This window comes from Rhineura floridana, chromosome 19, assembly GCF_030035675.1.
Source record: "Rhineura floridana isolate rRhiFlo1 chromosome 19, rRhiFlo1.hap2, whole genome shotgun sequence".
In the NCBI taxonomy this organism is placed as follows: domain Eukaryota; kingdom Metazoa; phylum Chordata; class Lepidosauria; order Squamata; family Rhineuridae; genus Rhineura; species Rhineura floridana.
In genome coordinates, this window is record NC_084498.1 from 26,399,722 (window position 1) to 26,417,044 (window position 17,323).

General features: G+C 47.9%; 1 protein-coding gene across 5 annotated transcripts in view; it reads right to left on the reverse strand.

Moving 5' to 3' along the window:
* Positions 1 to 17,212, reverse strand: part of POLE (DNA polymerase epsilon, catalytic subunit) — a 44,164-nt gene extending 26,952 nt beyond the window's left edge. For 3 of the 5 annotated variants that reach the window (XM_061602649.1, XM_061602648.1, XM_061602647.1), the window contains exons 1-18: positions 16,824 to 17,069; positions 14,669 to 14,804; positions 13,437 to 13,517; positions 13,005 to 13,049; positions 11,857 to 11,949; positions 11,424 to 11,578; positions 10,431 to 10,572; positions 9,163 to 9,243; positions 8,260 to 8,367; positions 8,053 to 8,163; positions 7,285 to 7,370; positions 6,852 to 6,971; positions 5,664 to 5,796; positions 4,057 to 4,170; positions 2,586 to 2,798; positions 1,529 to 1,636; positions 494 to 622; positions 88 to 190 (exon numbers count right to left, since the gene is read on the reverse strand). In XM_061602649.1, coding sequence (XP_061458633.1) covers positions 88 to 190; positions 494 to 622; positions 1,529 to 1,636; positions 2,586 to 2,798; positions 4,057 to 4,170; positions 5,664 to 5,796; positions 6,852 to 6,971; positions 7,285 to 7,370; positions 8,053 to 8,163; positions 8,260 to 8,367; positions 9,163 to 9,243; positions 10,431 to 10,572; positions 11,424 to 11,578; positions 11,857 to 11,949; positions 13,005 to 13,049; positions 13,437 to 13,517; positions 14,669 to 14,804; positions 16,824 to 16,912 — 2,047 coding nt within the window. In that variant the 5' untranslated portion in view covers positions 16,913 to 17,069. Of the gene's footprint in view, positions 1 to 87; positions 191 to 493; positions 623 to 1,528; positions 1,637 to 2,585; positions 2,799 to 4,056; positions 4,171 to 5,663; positions 5,797 to 6,851; positions 6,972 to 7,284; positions 7,371 to 8,052; positions 8,164 to 8,259; positions 8,368 to 9,162; positions 9,244 to 10,430; positions 10,573 to 11,423; positions 11,579 to 11,856; positions 11,950 to 13,004; positions 13,050 to 13,436; positions 13,518 to 14,668; positions 14,805 to 16,823; positions 17,070 to 17,143 lie in introns of those variants that run through there. The other 2 variants (XM_061602651.1, XM_061602650.1) reach the window with 2 other exon arrangements.
* Positions 17,213 to 17,323: the final 111 nt, after the last annotated feature.

The following is a 17,323-nucleotide window of genomic DNA, read 5'->3' on the forward strand; positions in this document are numbered from 1 at the left end:
GAGAGTCCAGACTGTGTGTGTGAAAGAGCGTTATGCAGCAGAGGAACTGTGCCAAACCAAGTGGCCAGCAGAAATCAGAAGACTCACTGAATTCTCCTCTCCACTGCCAGGTCATCTTCCGCTGACAGTTGGCACCTGGCTTGTTAAAGTCACAAGCTGCACACGTAGCCTCGTTCACCATCGCCGAGGGCTGAAGAGAGAAGAGAGGGAAGCAAAATACAGACAGAAAGGATGAATTAGATGGGACAGGGAAGGCGGAAGGCAGCTCAGACATTTTTAGGAACTGCCTGCCCATTAACATTAGGCAGGCACCTTCTCTGAATTGTTTCCGGTGCCCGCTAAAACTGTTTATGTTCAGGCAGGCCTATAAAGAGACGTAATTGTTACAACTATTTGCTTTACAGCCGCTGATTTTATTTATATTTGATAAAATTTATGTCTTATTTGTTTTCCAAGTTTGATTTTATCTCTTCTTTGAAGAGGCACTGCTCACCTGCAGCCTGTTAGTTAGGATGATATTCGGATACATGGCCCCCACGTCCAGATGATAGATAAGAGGACATTCAATCCTGTTGGGAACTTCCTTCAGCGAATTCAGCTTCACTTTGATTTCATCACAAACCTGTGGCCAAGTGCAAAGCAGTTGAGAGATTAAGATTGGCTTGCTGGGGAGAGCAATGCTTCGCCAGGCTCTTCAGAAGTGTAATGCAAGCCACTCAGAAGAACACAAGGCTTATATCACAGTGGCCACGCTGTTAGTCGTAGGTCACACGTGGGTCCTGGGACAGTTCAAGAGGGCAAATAACAGATCAGTGACCAAGGCTGGAGGCAGAGGGGGGCAGAAGAGGGAGAAGCAGGGAAAAAGAGTGAAGGAGGAGCCACAAGAGTAGGGTGCAGCAAAGTCACTTGAATAATGCAGATGGAGTCCAGAGAAAGAAGTCCTGATCATTTACTAAGCAAACTGGACAGTGTATAATTTGAGGAGAAAGGAACAGAGAGGTTTTGTCTTTCTTTGTTCAGGCCTTGTATGGGGCAGGGAGACCTGCAACCGAACAGGCAGAGGAAAACCTCCTTCAGAACTACACAGCCAGTCTGAGCACATGCTACCTCTTTGTAGATCTTGCTGCTCTGCCTGGTTGTTAAGCAACACCTCCACCCCCCCCATTAGCTGATTTACTAACAACAGTTAACCCTTCAGTGACACACTGAAAGATCACGGCGGTTGTGCTTCCAGCAGGTTGCTAAAAGGCCAGCTCAGTTTTACGATGAGCACAAACTAGACCCTGCCTTTCCCAACCAGTGTGCCTCCAGATGTTGTTGGACCACAACTCCCATCTTTCCTGACCATTGGCAATGCTGGCTGAGGCTGATGGGAGTTGTGGTCCAACAACATCTGGAGGCACACTGGTTGGGAAAGGCTGAACGAGACCAAAGGAGATAAGGGTCAAAACAACAACTCAGTTACTGTCGCCTCCTTCTCTATCCAAGCAACGGCATTCTACCCACACAAGGCAAAGCCAAGGGTTACCTCCTGGAAATTGGTAACTTGATCTAGGGGTACTCCCTCCTCTTCCTCAATGGCGTGGCGCAGCGTCTTCTCCACATGCTGCAGAAGGAAGTCAAAGGCAGCCGGATTCTAAGAGACACAAGGGAGCAGGAAGGGAACATTATGACACTGGTGAACCATTCTCTCTCGCCATCGCCGGTGCAGCCGAAACTACCCAAGCAGCACCGTGCTACGCAGGGCAGACAGAAATGAATTTGCTGCCCCACAGAACTGCCCGCACATCCAATACGCAAACAGCCAGCATACACAACCCAACAGAAAAGCAGGCTGGGCTGAAGGAGGGGTGAGCAGATGTAGATGGGGAAAGCTGCAACACAGAGCCTCTAGCTGAAAGGTCAGGCAAGGCCTTCTCCCACAAAAGCTGGCGGTCCAAGTCAGGCTGGGCACCCCTTAGTCCTGGCTCCTTGTATCAGCGGATAGGAGAGCTACCAGTGGGACCAGGAGATGCGAGGTGGTAATATTGTCCCTGACTGCTTTCCTCACACAATAGGAATGTACTAGCATCTGCACCATGGGAATAATACTGAATTCTAAATTTCTGGGACCTACTGGTGAAGGGTGGGCAAGAAATACGTTGCTGTTGTATTCTTATTATTGCTGCCCACCCTTCACCAGTAGGTCCCCGGGAGCGTTATAGAAATTTAAAGTACAATAATAACAATACAGTAGGAATCATCATCGCCCACAAGAATGCTGCTAAGGTCTCACAGCTGATCTTTTGCAAAGGATTAGACAAATTCACAGGGCCAGTGCTGGGCACACCTGCGCCCTTCCCGTTGGGGCATCTGGCCAGCCACCGCGAGAACAGGAGGCTAGACTAGATGGGCCACTGGCCTGATCCAGCTTCAGGGCTGTTCTTATGCTTTTACGACAATTTGGACTTTGTTGTAGCTCCTTGCTTTCGCTTTGGCAAACACGGGGGCAAATTTGTGCTGAACCCCCCCCTCCACATTTAAGCAAGAGTCTAATGAGGGAGGCCTACTTCGGAGCAGGGCCGAGATGACACAGAAGCTCGTACCATCTTAAAACGACAGGGGATGTCGCTGCGAAAGACCCCCGATTCCAGTGCCTCCACGTGGCCCCCAACGTAGGTCTCCGAGTCCAGCACGTGCCCGTCCTCTGTAAGCTTGTTGAACTCCTGCTCTTGCTTGTTGGGGAAAATGATGTTGGCGTGGTAGGCCTGTACCATGAGCAGCGCCTCGCACAGGGTCCCCGAGCCCTTCCGCAGTACCTGCGAAAAGAGAAACACGGACTGGTGGGAAAAGAAAACTTACAGAGGAGGTGGGCAAGGTAAGTCTCTTACAGCCAAGAGAACCAAGAGTGTCTTGGGGCACTGGAAAGACTAACTAAGACCAAAGAAAACACCTGCATCTCGCAGGTGAATCCTCAAATCCACATGGACCTATGAAGCGGCCACGTATAGAGTCAGATAACTGTATCGTTCACCACCTACAGTCGCTCTCCAAGGTCCTGAAGGTCTCTTCTAGCTCTGTTTGAGGTCCTTTCCCCGGAGATGCTGGCTATTGAACCTGTGACCTTCTGTTGGCAAAGGAGCCCTACAGTTGGGCAGCTTCAGAGCGGACGGTCTCTCTGCTTGGTCATTTTAAGAACATTCCTCCCATAAAGGCCTGCAGTTTGGAGAAACCCACAACTGTGCCCAGTGCTGTCCCAGAAGGCCTTTTATATTAGGTAGAAAATGTGCCTGGAAGTTCCAAGCTGGGCTCGTTATTCCCACTGGAGCCATCACTGGCAGGAGGACACCCCTGGCAGAGGCATAACTTAGGAACAACCTTCGCCAACACGGTGCCCTCCAGAGGTTTTGGACGCCAATTCCCATCAGCCCTGGGACTACATCTTGAACTACAACTCCCGCCAGGCCCGGCAGTTTCTTACCCAGCAGCTTCCATTCTCTCACTCTGCTGCTTCACCTGTCCAATTCCTTTCTCTCCTGGTGTCCTGCCCATCTGCTCTATTCTCTCTCCCTCTCTCCTGCTCCACCTCCGGCCGTCGCCAACTGACTTTCCCTCTCCTCTTTCCACATGCCCGTTTCTCCCGTGCCCCGCATTCCATGGTGTCATAGGAGGAACAGACATGGCAGCACCACACTGCTCTGACCTCCATTTTGCACCATGCCCTTCCCTCGGCTTTCACTCCCGTTAAAGGATGCGGAGAGGTCCCTCCTCCCATTTTCCCTGCATTTCCCCAGCATGCTATCATGCGATTTTCCTGCAATCAGCACTACGTGGCAACTGCAAGGACGGTCTCTTGGAACGGAGGAGAAAGATCCGCGTGGCTGCTAGGAGCCCACACAGGGTCTTCAGCTGGTGACTTGAGGAAGGGCAGGCAGGGAATCAATGCCCATGCGCTACTATCCAACTGACGGAGGACGGAACTACAAGGAGAGCAGCCTCCTAGTCAAACAGGGGTGGGGAAACTCATGCCTCATACGTGGCAGGAAGGTCCACTGAGCCCCGCTCCACTATACTCACCTCATCAGGCTCCATCGGAATGATGGTGCACAAGGCAAAGATGAAAGGGTGGACGTATTTCATGTACATGTAATAGGTGGCAACAGCATCGGACACTGAGTAGGTGGCCAGCGTCTGGGGGAGGGAAACAGCACGGAACCAGTTTTAACTTCCCACTGTTAGAAAACCCGACTCCCTCCCCTGTGCATTTGGGTGCTGAGAGCATCAGGACTCACTGTTAAGTCAACACAACCTCCTCCCCACCCATCAACACAGGAAGCTGCCTTATATTGAGTCAGACTATGGGGCCCACCTAGCTCAGTACTGTCTGCACTGACTGGCAGCAACTCTCCAGGATTTCAGACAGGACTCTTTTCCAGCTCTACACGGAGATATCGGGGAATGAACCTGGGACCTTCTGCATGCAAGGCAGATGCTCTACCACCGCGCTAAGGCCGAAACTGGGCTGCACTTTGGCCATGTACAAAGATGAGTTTAAGCATCCTGGTTTATTGGCAGTGCTGACCACAGAAGGCCTGGGTGGAAGAAAAAGCCTTGGCCACAAGCTTCTATGTGTGAAAATTAGCAAAAAAGTTAGGGATCTTCCCCCAAAAGGTGAATACACTGGTGACCAAGCTTTTTGGCCTGTGAGCAGCCAATCAAGTATGACCCAGCTACTATCGCAGAGTACAGATGGTTGCCCTGGTTCTTGGGGTGGTCTTGCCTCTAGCCTGGAAAGCCGGAGAGCAGAATGTCAGAGAGGAAGGCAATAGCACAGACTATGCTACAGCCAGGCCCATAAGCCTCCATGCTCTTGTCCAGATGGCCCACAATCCACTGCCTGCCTGCTGTACATGCCTGCTGCAACATTGGCCACTGATGATTTAATCAGGCAGAGGCACTTAAAGCTCTCCCACTTCTCAAAAAGAGATTACAGGGAGGTCTTCCTAAAGAAATAGCTCCTATAAGAAGAGATTCATCATTCTGAAGATAGAAAGTCAAGATTGTCACTAGAATAAAGCCACTCTTTATAACTGTTTTGGAAGAAATAGGTGTGTTGAGGTAGAGGGACAGGAACTGAGAGCATGCTTTGACCATTAGAAACTTCCCTTAGGCCTTCTCTGATTTTTAACCCGAGAGCAGAAATGGCTGCAACTTTTTTCTCTACAGTTAGAAACATGCTAGCGTTTTATTTCAAATGTAAACCAAATTGTCCAAGGTTCTGCAAGAGTGTCAGAGTGCATTTCATTAGAGATTATATTCCTCACCTTGTGGTGCAAGTCATAGCTACACAAATATTTTACCTAATCCCCCTGGATGTTTGAGGGGTGCTTTCTGAAGGCCAGGGCCTCTAGCCTAGCCTTTCCCAACCAGTGTGCCTCCAGATGTTGTTGGACCTCAACTCCCATCAGCCTCTGCCAGCATTGCCAATGGTCAGGAAATATGGGAGTTTTAGTCCAACAACATCTGGAGGCACACTGGTTGGGAAAGGCTGCTCTAGAGGAACAGAGGCTGAGGGAATGAGTTCAACATCTCTCTCTCTCTCCCCACTGTGATAATCGGAGGGAATCTGCCACGGCACCTGTGGTCAATAACGCGTGGCAGAATCATAGAGGCAACGGAAGTACCTGAGGTTCCTCAGTAGCCATCCGGCACATCTCTTCAGGGTCCAGCTCCACAGGGTCATAGCCCAGCTTCGCTTTGGCAGCTGCTTTCAGGTTGTGGCTTCCCACCGGGAGGTAACTATCTCTCTTAACCCACCTACCAAGAGAAACCACAGCATCGGTTACTGAACCAGGTGAGGCAGCCCAGTCTGCATGGAGCCGGGGGGACGGGATGTACTATGCAAGGAGGAAATGGGGCAGAGCCCAGCTAAGCTTAATGTGGAATATAAATCAAAGTGACAAGCTAGGCCAGTGCTTCTCAGACTTTCTACCTTCAAGGAACTTTCCTCTCACTCCTCAATGCTTCTGGGACACACTTTAAAAACACCTCCAAATGCCCACCTGCAGCTGCACTCTCTGCAAGGCAGCCTTCCCCAACATGGCTAGGCTAGCTGGAGCTGATGGGAACTGCAGTCCAAGACATCTGGAGGGCACCAGGTTGGGGAAGGCTGGCAAAGGGAAGAAAGGCAGCGGATGGGTAACCTGACTTATTTATTTATCACATTTGTATACCGCCCCATAGCAGAAGCTCTCTGGGCGGTTTACAACAATTAAAAACATTAAAAACAAATATACAAATTGAAAAACACATTTTTAAAAAACAATTTAAAAACACATGCCAAAATGCCTGGGAGACTTCTTTGGAAGCTCGTCCACTTTCACTGATCTTCTCTTTGATGAGCCTGCAATATTTATTTGCTTAAAACAAAACTGAAGCCCCCTTTTTCAGGCCAAAGCCTCCCAAGAGTACCTAACAGAAAAAGCAAAAAATTGCATTAAAAAATACTAGTTTTTTAAAGAAAGAGACGTTTCAACCAGAGCGAAAAAAATCACGAACAAACAGCACTAAGCAGCGCAGGCCATCAAAAAGGTGTCTGCCTGGTGCTTTAAGAGCAAGAGAGTTGGCAGCAGGTGACCTCCCTGGGGACAGCAGCAGCTGCAGAACAGTCTGAAAAGCCTGGGCCAGGGGAGTAACATGCGGCGATGCCCAGGTACCAAATGAGACACAGTCAAAAGGATGGAGTAGAGAGGTGCCGAATGCAAGGCGTTTCCCCTGAGGGGCAGCTAGTTTGGTGTGAATGTGCCAAGAAGAGCAGGGCTCTTTCCCATCTTCATCAGATTAAGCCTCAAAGGAGGCTGAGCATCAAGTACCTGAGACAGTCCATGTGGATGCACGGAGGAGCTTTGTATTCCCCCTGGCCGTCCTTTTGGAACCCAGTCTCCTTCTGCATATCCATCCCATGAGCTGCTGCTCTGGCTTCCACAAAGGGCCTGGAGATAGAGAGGGATGAACTCAGCCAAAACAGCCAGGGAGCTGCTATGGGTCTCACTATTTAGGCATTACCACAAGAACTTCCTGCAGCTGAAGACTGCAGGGGAAGATCTGTACATGAGTGGGCAGCTTGGCTATCAGAGAAGTTTGTCCCCCATTACTGACCTCCTCACTGAGCAGGGCCTGGTCACATGGGTTTCCCAGAAGATAACCAATATATATATATTTTTTGCATTAAAAGGATAACAACAATATAAATTTTGAATGCTGGATGCTCTCAAGGCTCAAGACCCAAGTCCACTTGATTCTCACCAGTCAAAAAAGTCTCCGTTGTAAGTCACCATGATGGTTGGCCTTGCCTCCTGAACATGTTCAAACCACCGCTGGATGAGGTGGGCCTGGTTTTAAAGTGAGAGAAGAAGTGGAAGTCAGAGCGCCACTTATTGTCAGCGAACCACACACCTGCTCGGTTTCTCTTATGACTAGAAGCTCTCTTGCCAGGGAACCAGGAGTACCATGTGTGTACGCCAAACACGACTCCGCACATTCTGCACCAGACAGGGACAGGTACATTGATTTGCATGCGGCTTTTTGCATAGATCATTGTGTTTTCAAATAATGTTTTGGTTGCGACTCCGGGAATTGAAAAGGGTGCAAAGGGAAGGAGAAACCTGGGAGCAGTACACGTTGAATCTTTTTATTTCTGTATGTATTTGGTTTAGAGTGTTTGTGTGCCCTCCTCTTCAGCCAAAGATAAAAAAGGCTATCCCAAGAGCAACTTACATACAGGTCAAAACCCTAAATGCAACAATACAGCGACTAGTATGTAGGGACAAAGAACTATTATAATAGTTATTGTACAGAAATAGAAGAGGACAACAAAAAGGGGAGAACAAGAGCCCTGTTCCAAAAGATTAGAGAAATTAAAGGGAAATGTAAACCACGAGTAGGGATGTTGAATAATCAACAGGGGAACTCACTGACTGACCGAGATGAAATAAAAGGAAGATGGAAGCAATATACTGAAGAACTGCTGGCAGCGATCCATGCCCGTTACCCTTCAAAATGAAGCCTACTTACCTCATCTGGTTCGTTGAAGACACAGAAAGGTCCCTCATACTCTGGTTTGGGAGTGAACTCAAAATCTTCAATGTCCTCTGAAACGATCTCCCGGTTTGTGATCAAGTAACCCTGGGCAGAAAGTGAGAAAAAAAGGAATTAATCTACTTGACTGATGAACAGTAAACAGACATTATCTGATTAACCGACTTAAACAGCCCCAGTTACCTGGCCGTCAATCATGTAAGAGATCATCATGATCTGGTCCGTTTCTGCATCAGGAAATTTTAAAGGGAGTTTGGTGGTTTCGATGTCAAAGGCCAAAACAACAGGATCCTAGGAGGAATTGAAATTCCCATGTCACTGTCTAATGCTGGGCTCCACTCGGAACGATCTCAGGTCAATACAGTAACAACGCCTCTTCATCGACTACAGGGAAGGGGAACTTGCGGCCCTCCAGATGAGATGATGATGGACTCCAACTCCTGTCATCCTTAGCCAGCATGGCCAAGGGTGAGGGATGATGGGATTTGTAGTCTGACAGCATCTGCGGAGACACAGGTTCCCCATCCTTGATCTACAAACACCATTTCCTAACCCACGCTACATGCGCTAAAGAGATTGATGCAGAGAATTTTGGCCTGCAGCCTCTGGGATGCTCTTGAGCCAAGGGTGGGGAAGATTTTTTAGGCTGAAGGCCACATGCCCCCGTGGGTAACTTTCTGAGGGCCGCATGTGAGTGGTGGGTGGGGCCAGAGGTAAAATGTGAGTAGGGCAATGGATGTGACTCATCCAAGCCATGCGAGAGTCAGCGTCGCTACACGCACACCTGCATCCAAGCAAGCAAGAGGAATGATGACAGTGGCAAAAGCGCTCGAGGAGGGCTCATAGCAGGCCCAGGGAGAGGGATGGTGGGAGGAAGCTGGCCTGTAGAGAGTCCTGGGGGCCAAACCAAGAGACTTGGAGGGCCTCATTCTCCCACCCCTGATGAAGACTCTCACAGCACCCAGGAATCTGCAAGAACTTTTGCTATCAATGCTGGATGTGATTTTTTTTTAAAAAAACCCACTACTAAGTGAAGACGACACCCAAAGTGATGAGACAGGAGTTCTGCCCCATAGATATACTCACCGGCCGTTCGACCAGGTCATCTCGGCGGTTGATTTCAGGAGGAAAGCTGCTGCCTCGGTGGCAAACGTTGTACCAGTGAGCCTGTCACGGAGGGAGAGAGACCAGGAGAGTCACACGGAGGTGGGGTCTGTGGCCAGTGCCACACACTCACCCCACCCCCACCTTAGTAACCAAGAAGCATCTATCTGCTGAGCGTGGACCACAAGGGGACCATAGGTGAAGGGGGGGAATGTCACAGAGTATACCTCTACAAAGTAAAAATAGAAGATGGTTGAATGTCTCAGTAGAACATACGGTAATTCAGAGGTAGGAAGATTTCAGCCTACAGCGAGGGGCTTCCAGAGAAAGAAAGTCTAAGGAAAAATGATTTCCCTGGGGGCGCTGAATCAGAGACGAGAGAAATCTGGTTTCCAAGCAGGGGTTTCTGTTATTAGCTCTGTCCCACAACTAAATGTACAATCAGCCTTCAGAAAGTGACACAAGTTTTTCACCCCAGTGAAAAATATTTTTCTGTGCAGTGGTACTTTTTATTGAACTTATCCTCCTGCCTTTCAGAAACATTTTCCCGCAAGGAAGCATCTCTCAGAACACATCTTGCAACACGGAATCAAGGGCCTGTTCACCCCAAGCTATAAGGAGGGAGCTGGGAATTGTTCTGCTGTCTAATTAGGGGGTCCTGCAGAAAAAGGAAAGCAAGACAACTTCTAGCAGATCACAACAGCGCCTTTCACAGTCAGGGCCGTAGCCGAGGAGAGCGCACCTGCTTTATACGGAAGGATCTCCTGGGGAGTGTGTGCATGTGCATCAGGGACAGAACGAAACAGAGTAAACATGAGGTGCCTTTTTTAGCCAGAGGGCCACATTCCTTTCTGCGTAACCTGGGCCAATGTTGGGTGTTGAGCCACACAGGCAAAAGCAGGCAGAGCAATGAATATAATTTTTACCTATGTACAGTAGGCTAGCTTCTACACAGACTTGCACACACCCTCTCTATCTATCCATGGAAGCAAGAGGCATGATCAGAGGTGAAGGACGCATTCCAGCCAGGCAGAAACATTCAAGGAGGGTGTGAGGGGTGTGGCCTGGGCAGAGGCCCAAAGGCCAGGCTGAGAGGCCTCGGGGGTGTGACAAACTGCTGTCTTCTTTCCAAGTGAAATTTTGAAATGCACTATTTGAACGTAAGCCCAACACTTTTGTAGCCTGCCTGTGGGTTATTTCCCCCCACTGGGAATGAAACAAGAAGGCAGGCCGCCCTGGTCACCACTCACCACGTGGATCTTCCGGTCAATGGAGAGGCGGATATGATAGGGCACATCATACTCCCGCATGTCCACTATGTTGTCCATCTGGTCTGCAGTCTTCTTGGAGGGCTGCTCCTCCTTACTGGACAGGCTGCTCCCAGCAAGAGCACTGCAAGGCAGAAGGAGCCAGTCTGGGTTCAAAAGGCCCCTCTGCACACAGGCTTGAGGGCCAAGCAAAGCATTATGGGCATTTAGAGCCCACGGCACGGTTCCTCCCACCTTCCCGTAACGCTTGGAGGCAGGAATCTCCAGGTATTTGGCTATTTAACCCTTGCACCTTGCTTGAAGCACGAAGGATGAGAACAGTGCGACTTTGGTCTGTAGATCTCGGCCTGTGGAATGCAGCCCCGTCGCTGGGCAGTAACAAACCTGAGCACAGCCTGGAGAAGGTTACTGCAAACGGAGTCTCCTCCTAGGGAGGCGGTGGGCTCTCCAATGTTGGAGGCCTTCAGGAGGCAGCTGGACAGCCACCTGTCAGGGATGCTTTAAGTTAGATTCCTGCATTGAGCAGGGGATTAGACTCGATAGCCTTATAGGCCCCTTCCACCTAGGATTCTATGACACTAGAGGCATGTTGGGAACGTTCACAGATTTATAACCTGCACTGCTGCGGATTACCCTTTTGGGTTACATTGAGGGAAAGGATCCCACCCAATCTTGAAGTAGCTTTTGTTTTTATGGGCATTGCAAGAGGGAGGAATTATCGAGGGAGTTCCCTGATGAGAGCAGAGAGTCCCGAAGTTGGGTGGGTATAATTTTGGCCCACATTTTAGTGTGAGCTTAAGCTGGGGAGGTAACAGCAGGAGTCAGTGCGCTGCTCTTACCTACACATTATTATCATCATTATAATTGTTAGACTTATTAGTCACTTGTTACCTACCAGGTCTCCTCGCAACTTACATTTCAAATCATAAACATAAATACATCCTGCCGTACCAAAGAACCCTTGCGCTCCCCTACCTGGCTAACATGGTGGTGTAAGTGTCCATTGCTTGGTCCCGTTCCCTGTTCTTCTTCACAGCAGACATGAACTCCTTGCGGACCTTTACCAGGTCGTCCACTGTGTTGAAGGAGAGCTTGAGGTAGTTCCGCTTCAGGCCAACCAGGTGATTTGGCTATGACAACAAAAAGAGAGAGAGAGAATTATAACTACAAAGGGAAGGCAAGCTTTGAGGAAGAATCCATGGAGCTTCAGTGTGTGTGGAGTGCTGCTGGGGGTGGGGAGGAAGGGCAGCCAGAAGCCAGGATCAGATTGGCACCAGGATTAGGAAACGTCTGCCTGCAGAGCACAGCAGCCTACATGTGCCATCACGCTCCTCCAGTCTGCCTTTGCTAACAGCTAAGGCAGCAGCACCAATGTTACTACAGCAATCTTAGGAAAGGTGTTTCTCACCAGGTCCAGATCCTCTTTGGGTACGGTGTCCAGTTTTGCTATTTTGCCCTGGAACTTCTTGGAAAGGAAGGATGACACTTCTCGGTCACAACCCTAAAGAGATGACAACTGTGCATCAGAGGGGCTAAGAAGAGTTGCCACTCACATCCCTCCATCTTTTCCACACTTTCTATCCTCAGGGAACAGTTGCCGCATTAACTATCCATGTCTAAACAACAACAGGATTTCTTGCCTGCCATTCACCATAAGATCACACAGTAGGTTCCAACAATACAATATCAGTATCAGTTAAAACAATTTTCAATCAGGAGAACAGAGTGGGTTCTAATATATCTATATATTGGATGTCAATTGTACATTGCAGAGGATTCTAGGCCTCTGGAGGGGGCACACTCAGAGGTGGGGGAACTTGCCTGTTGGGCTTCATTGTGGAACTGACAGTGCATCTAAAATACCCTCAACAATCTCCCGCGATTGGATGTTGCAGGGGAAAGGGCTGTAGTGGTGGGCAAGCTGCCTTTCAGGGAAGAGAAATCTGCCAGTGCTGATTTCCTCATTGTGAACATTTAGGTTTCCAAGGAACCCCTTCAGGGTTCATGAGGACTTATTTATAAAGGTATTTCTATTCCCATATCATAAAATATTAAGGGGGTATAAAATGTGAAAAATCTAAAACAGCATTTAAAAAATAAAAAGTATAGATAACCATAAGGTGACTGGCTAATCAAAAATAAAAATTAACCGGCTGCAAAAGTTTGTCGGCATAAAAAAGGTCTTCGAGAAACACCTGAAAGTCAGAAGTGAGGATGCCTGCCAAATCTCTGCTGGGACACTATTCCACATCATGGGACAGGTAACACTCAGTGCCCAACTTCTAGTTAAGGCCAGTCAGGCCTCTGCAACACAGGGACTACTAAAAGTGCTTCTCCAGATGATCTCCATGATTGGGCTTAAGATGCAAGGGCTCAGGCGGCCCCTTAAGGTATCCTAGACCTAAGTTGTTATGCCACATGCCAAGCATAATACAACAGCTTTTTAACCTGTTCTACCTCTTCTCCTTCCTTGTAAGGACCTAAAGGATTTTAAATGGCTTAAGAGTTCTGTCAGGGATTGCGATTTCAGGTATGGGCCAGGAACTTCATACTAACCTTTTGGGCTGCAATGTAAAAGTATGGTCGATATGGTAACGCCACCTACGAAAGAGCAAAAACAGTGAGCCCCATGCAGAATCATACGTTACAAGGACAGGGGATGAAAATGTTCCGGAAAATTTTCCAGTGCTTGATTTGTCTATGGAAAACCTTCAGTTTTGTAATTTCATTATTGACAATGAAATACGTTATCGGCCACATCTGATGGTTTCAAAGTGTTTAGCTTTGTTTACTAAATAAAAATAAAACAAGCATGCTAAATCAGATCACTCTGTAGGTGATCAGAAAAGAAGTCTGAGTCAACAAACGTTAAAACGTCTGCTGAAAAGCCTTCACCCCTCTCCGCCCTGCTCCCTCTCCAAATTTCTAGTGGTCTCCATGATTGGTCTCATACTGTCTTAGATGCCATCTGTTCAAACATATACTTACTTTAAACCTGCTTCCATCCTCCTGAATGAAATAATAATCCACAGCACTGACCAAGCGCTTATCTTCATCCAAAACCTCTGTCTAAAACAGACAAGGTCAACAAGATCAATCAAAGAAACAGATAATGTCATTTCCAGAAGATATTTCTCACATCATTGGTGATGTTATTTGATGTCTATATTGTTTGACTCTTTGTGGATTATAGTTCTTAACAATAACCAAGATTCACCTTGAAGCAGGCAGATTTTCAAACACAACCTGCTTTCTAACCCTTCAAAAAGAAACTGCTTCATATTAGTGGATTTTAATTGCATGTTGCCTCTGAAAATTGCTTCAGAGCTTTTTCTGTGTGAACAGATACATGAACTGAATAAATGTAACCTAAAAAAGGCAATGAACGTAGCTGTGCGTGTGGTGAAATGGAGGCTCCCGGCAGTTTAGGATGACCCCCAGAAACTCTTGATTAACATGAGATAAAGGCAGTTTGGGTTCTGTTGCCTCATATGAGGTATTATTGTGATGTCATCCTAACAGTCCATGTGGGTGTGGCTCAGCATGGTCAAGCACTAAACCTAATCTGGTGATTTTTCAACTGGGGCAGGGAGAAGACCAGCAGGAAAAGGACAGAAAAACCAGGAAATAACACCAAAGGTCGTTTTTTTTGTCCCTTTCCTTAGCCAAATGTAGAGAACATTTGTCCTCTGTATTGAAATGCTCAATGAAACCATCATAAACTGGTCCCCTATTAACTTAATTTCTCACCTTCTCATGGCAACCACTGAAAGAAACTCACTTAAGCATTAATAACAATAGTAATGATAATAATAATAATAATGATAACAATATCCCACCTTCCTCCAAGGAGCTCAAGGTGGTTTACATGGTTCTGTCCATCCCTATTTTATCCTCACAACAACCTTGTGAGGTAGGCTAGGCTGAGAAGCAGTGACTGGCCCCCAAGGTCACCCAGTGAGGTTCATGGCTGAGTGGGGATTCAAACCCTGGTCTCCTGGGTCATAATCCAACACCTTAACCATTACACCACACTGGCTCTTTTTATGATCCTCTGTTTGCCTAATTTACATGGCAAGGATATGTTCTAATCCATTGCTGAGTAAGGATCTGGACCCTGGTCTTCTAAGTCCTAGTCCGATACCCGAACGACTATGCCACACTGGCTCTTTAGCAAAAGAGTCTGGGCTCCCATCAGAAGAGAGTATGTTGGTACCCACAGGGTGCATGTTGATCAGCCAGCCTGTCTTTTCTCCAGGATCTTTCATCCTCTCAAACCCAAACTGTGCATCAATCTTGTCGGTCCACTGGCTGCGCTCCAGGCGCCGGCTGGCAGAGAGCGAGGAGCTGTCGTCCCTGTAGCAAGAGAAGGGAAGAGACTTCAGCCCGCCAACTGCAGCACTCAGAACAGTGGAGAGGAAAGCCTTTAGCCACACAGCTCTCCAAAGTGGCTGTAGCCTGCTGGGACACACATAGGAAGCGACTCCGCAGAAGAACTGCAAAACAAGCCACCAGCCACCTTTCCCAAGACTCTCAACATGTATATTATGAAAAAGAAAAGACAAGCAGGTTTCTAGCCCTTAAAGTTGCAAAGAAACATAGAAAAGTATGCAGCCAACAGCAAACAAAATCCCAGAAGTCAAAACAGCAGGTGAATAAAATTTCTAAGCGGTTGTCCTGTCCCTGATGTAGATAATTAATTTATGTTCAGTTATGCAAAATAAGGATGGGGAGGGAAACCACACACTTTACTTTACTACTGATTTCTGTAAGCTGTTCTGATCTTTTTCAGAGAAGCAACGAGGCAGAATGCTTTAAATAAATAAATACATTTGCAGAATTTAGACAGCTTGCAGAATTTCAGATTCTCTTTTTGCTGCGGTACACATGTTGTCCTGGGGCAATCAGGTTTTAAGCTTTTACCTAGAACAGCCATGAGTTCTGTTCCCTTGTACAAGAACCTTGAATTTTCACAAAGTTAACCAGCAAGGCAGCTTTTATTAGGAACCTCCACACATGACCAGGCTTGATTGCACATTACGCCCAAATACTGGCCTGGTAACACATTCACCTGACATTATGTCCAAGTACAGGGATAGTCAATGTAGTAATCTCCAGATGTTTTGGAGTACTACTTCCGCCATCCCTGACCGCTGGCCAAGGTGGCTGGCACCCACAAGCACTCAAGTCGAAAACATATTTGCTTTGCACATGTTTAAAGGCTAAAGACTGGTCTCAACCTTAGCTCTAGGTCCCAGAGGAGAAGGAAATGCACTCCAGTGAGGCCCAGGGCACCCCTTCATTTGTTGACAAAAAAGGCAGGTAACCTCTGACATTGTTTTATTTATTTAATAGATTTTTAAAGCCACTTTTTAAGGCAAAAATGCTTCTCAAGGTAGTTTATAGCCACATACACTATAATCACATAAAAACAAACAGTAAAATCATTGCACATTTAAAATGCCTGTTCCTATCCAAGCTGCAGAGCAACATACTGCATAATAAGCAAAAAACAACCCAGCAAGCTTAAAAATAACATTCAATTAATTAGTCCCTCAAGGCCATGATAAAAAAAATTAAGTTTTTAAGGGCCATTTAAAATGAATGAGTGATGGGGCTTGCCTGACCTATTTGGAATTAAACCAGTATAGGGGAGTGCTGCTGAAAAATTTCCAGAGCTGACTGACAAATCCTTCCAGCAGTGAAGGAAATGGACTCTTGGATACTCTTTCAGTCACACTCTGTACATGTTCAGAGGACCCCTTCATGTTATTAAGCAAATGCCAGTCCTTGCCCCAACTGTGTGAAGGGGAATGAGATATGCACTCTGCACATGTTCAAGGGCACCCATTTCAGTTATTGTAAATAAATCTGCAAACGTTCAGAGGCCCCTTCTCGTTATTAAGCAAATGGCAATCTCTTCCTCAACTGAGTCAAATGAAATTACAAACGCACTCTGCACTCGTTCAGGGGCACCCATTTCAGAGAACCCTTCACTTTATTAAGCAAACGCCGATCCCTCCCACAAATGAATCAAGTGGAAAGGCAAACGCACTCTGCACACCTTCTGGGTCACCCATTCCAGCTGTTGCAAATACACTCCACAAATGCTCAGAGGACCCTTTCATGTCATTGAGCTGTTGCCAATAGCTTTCCCTCATCTGATTCAAGCAGCAAGATAAAAGCACTCTGCGTTCAGGGGCATCCCAAGACTTGTGGAAAATGCACTCTACGTATGCTCAATAGTCCCCCCCCCAAAATCTCGGATCTCTGCTCAGGCTTGATCCAGTGGGGCGGCGCGAAATGACACTCTGCACATGTTCAGAGACCTGATAAGCCCCGCCCCCCGAAACAGGTTCCGTGCCCCTGCCTCACCGGGGCGCGTCTCCCTCGCCGTCCACCGAGGGGCCCTTCGCTCCCCACCGGCGACGGCTCCAGCCGCCGCCGCCTTTTCTCAGCGCCATCGCGGCCAGACTCCGCCGCTGCCCGAACAGCTCTCAGAGTTTCGCGCGCTCGCGAAAACCTCGCGAGATCCTCCCCTCTCGCGAGCGCGCGGTCGCCTGCCACCCATACCCCGCCTTCGTGAGCAGTCACCAATGACGGCTCAGCTTCTGAGACCAGCCCTCTCTTCTGGTAGCCAATAGGAGAACAAGCACCGCCCAGAAAAAACCGTGATTCTGCCTTTTCCCCTTTACCTTTTGTCATCTTCTCCTCACAGGCTGAATGGGCCCGCCCACAAACATGGCTAGCCCCACCCCTCAAGGAAATTGCCCTTGACACCTTCCCCGCTCCACCACTACCACTATCCTTCTTGTCATTGGCTAAGATTATAACTTTCGATTCTGATTGGCTTCTGCCTCACGGCATGGAGCATC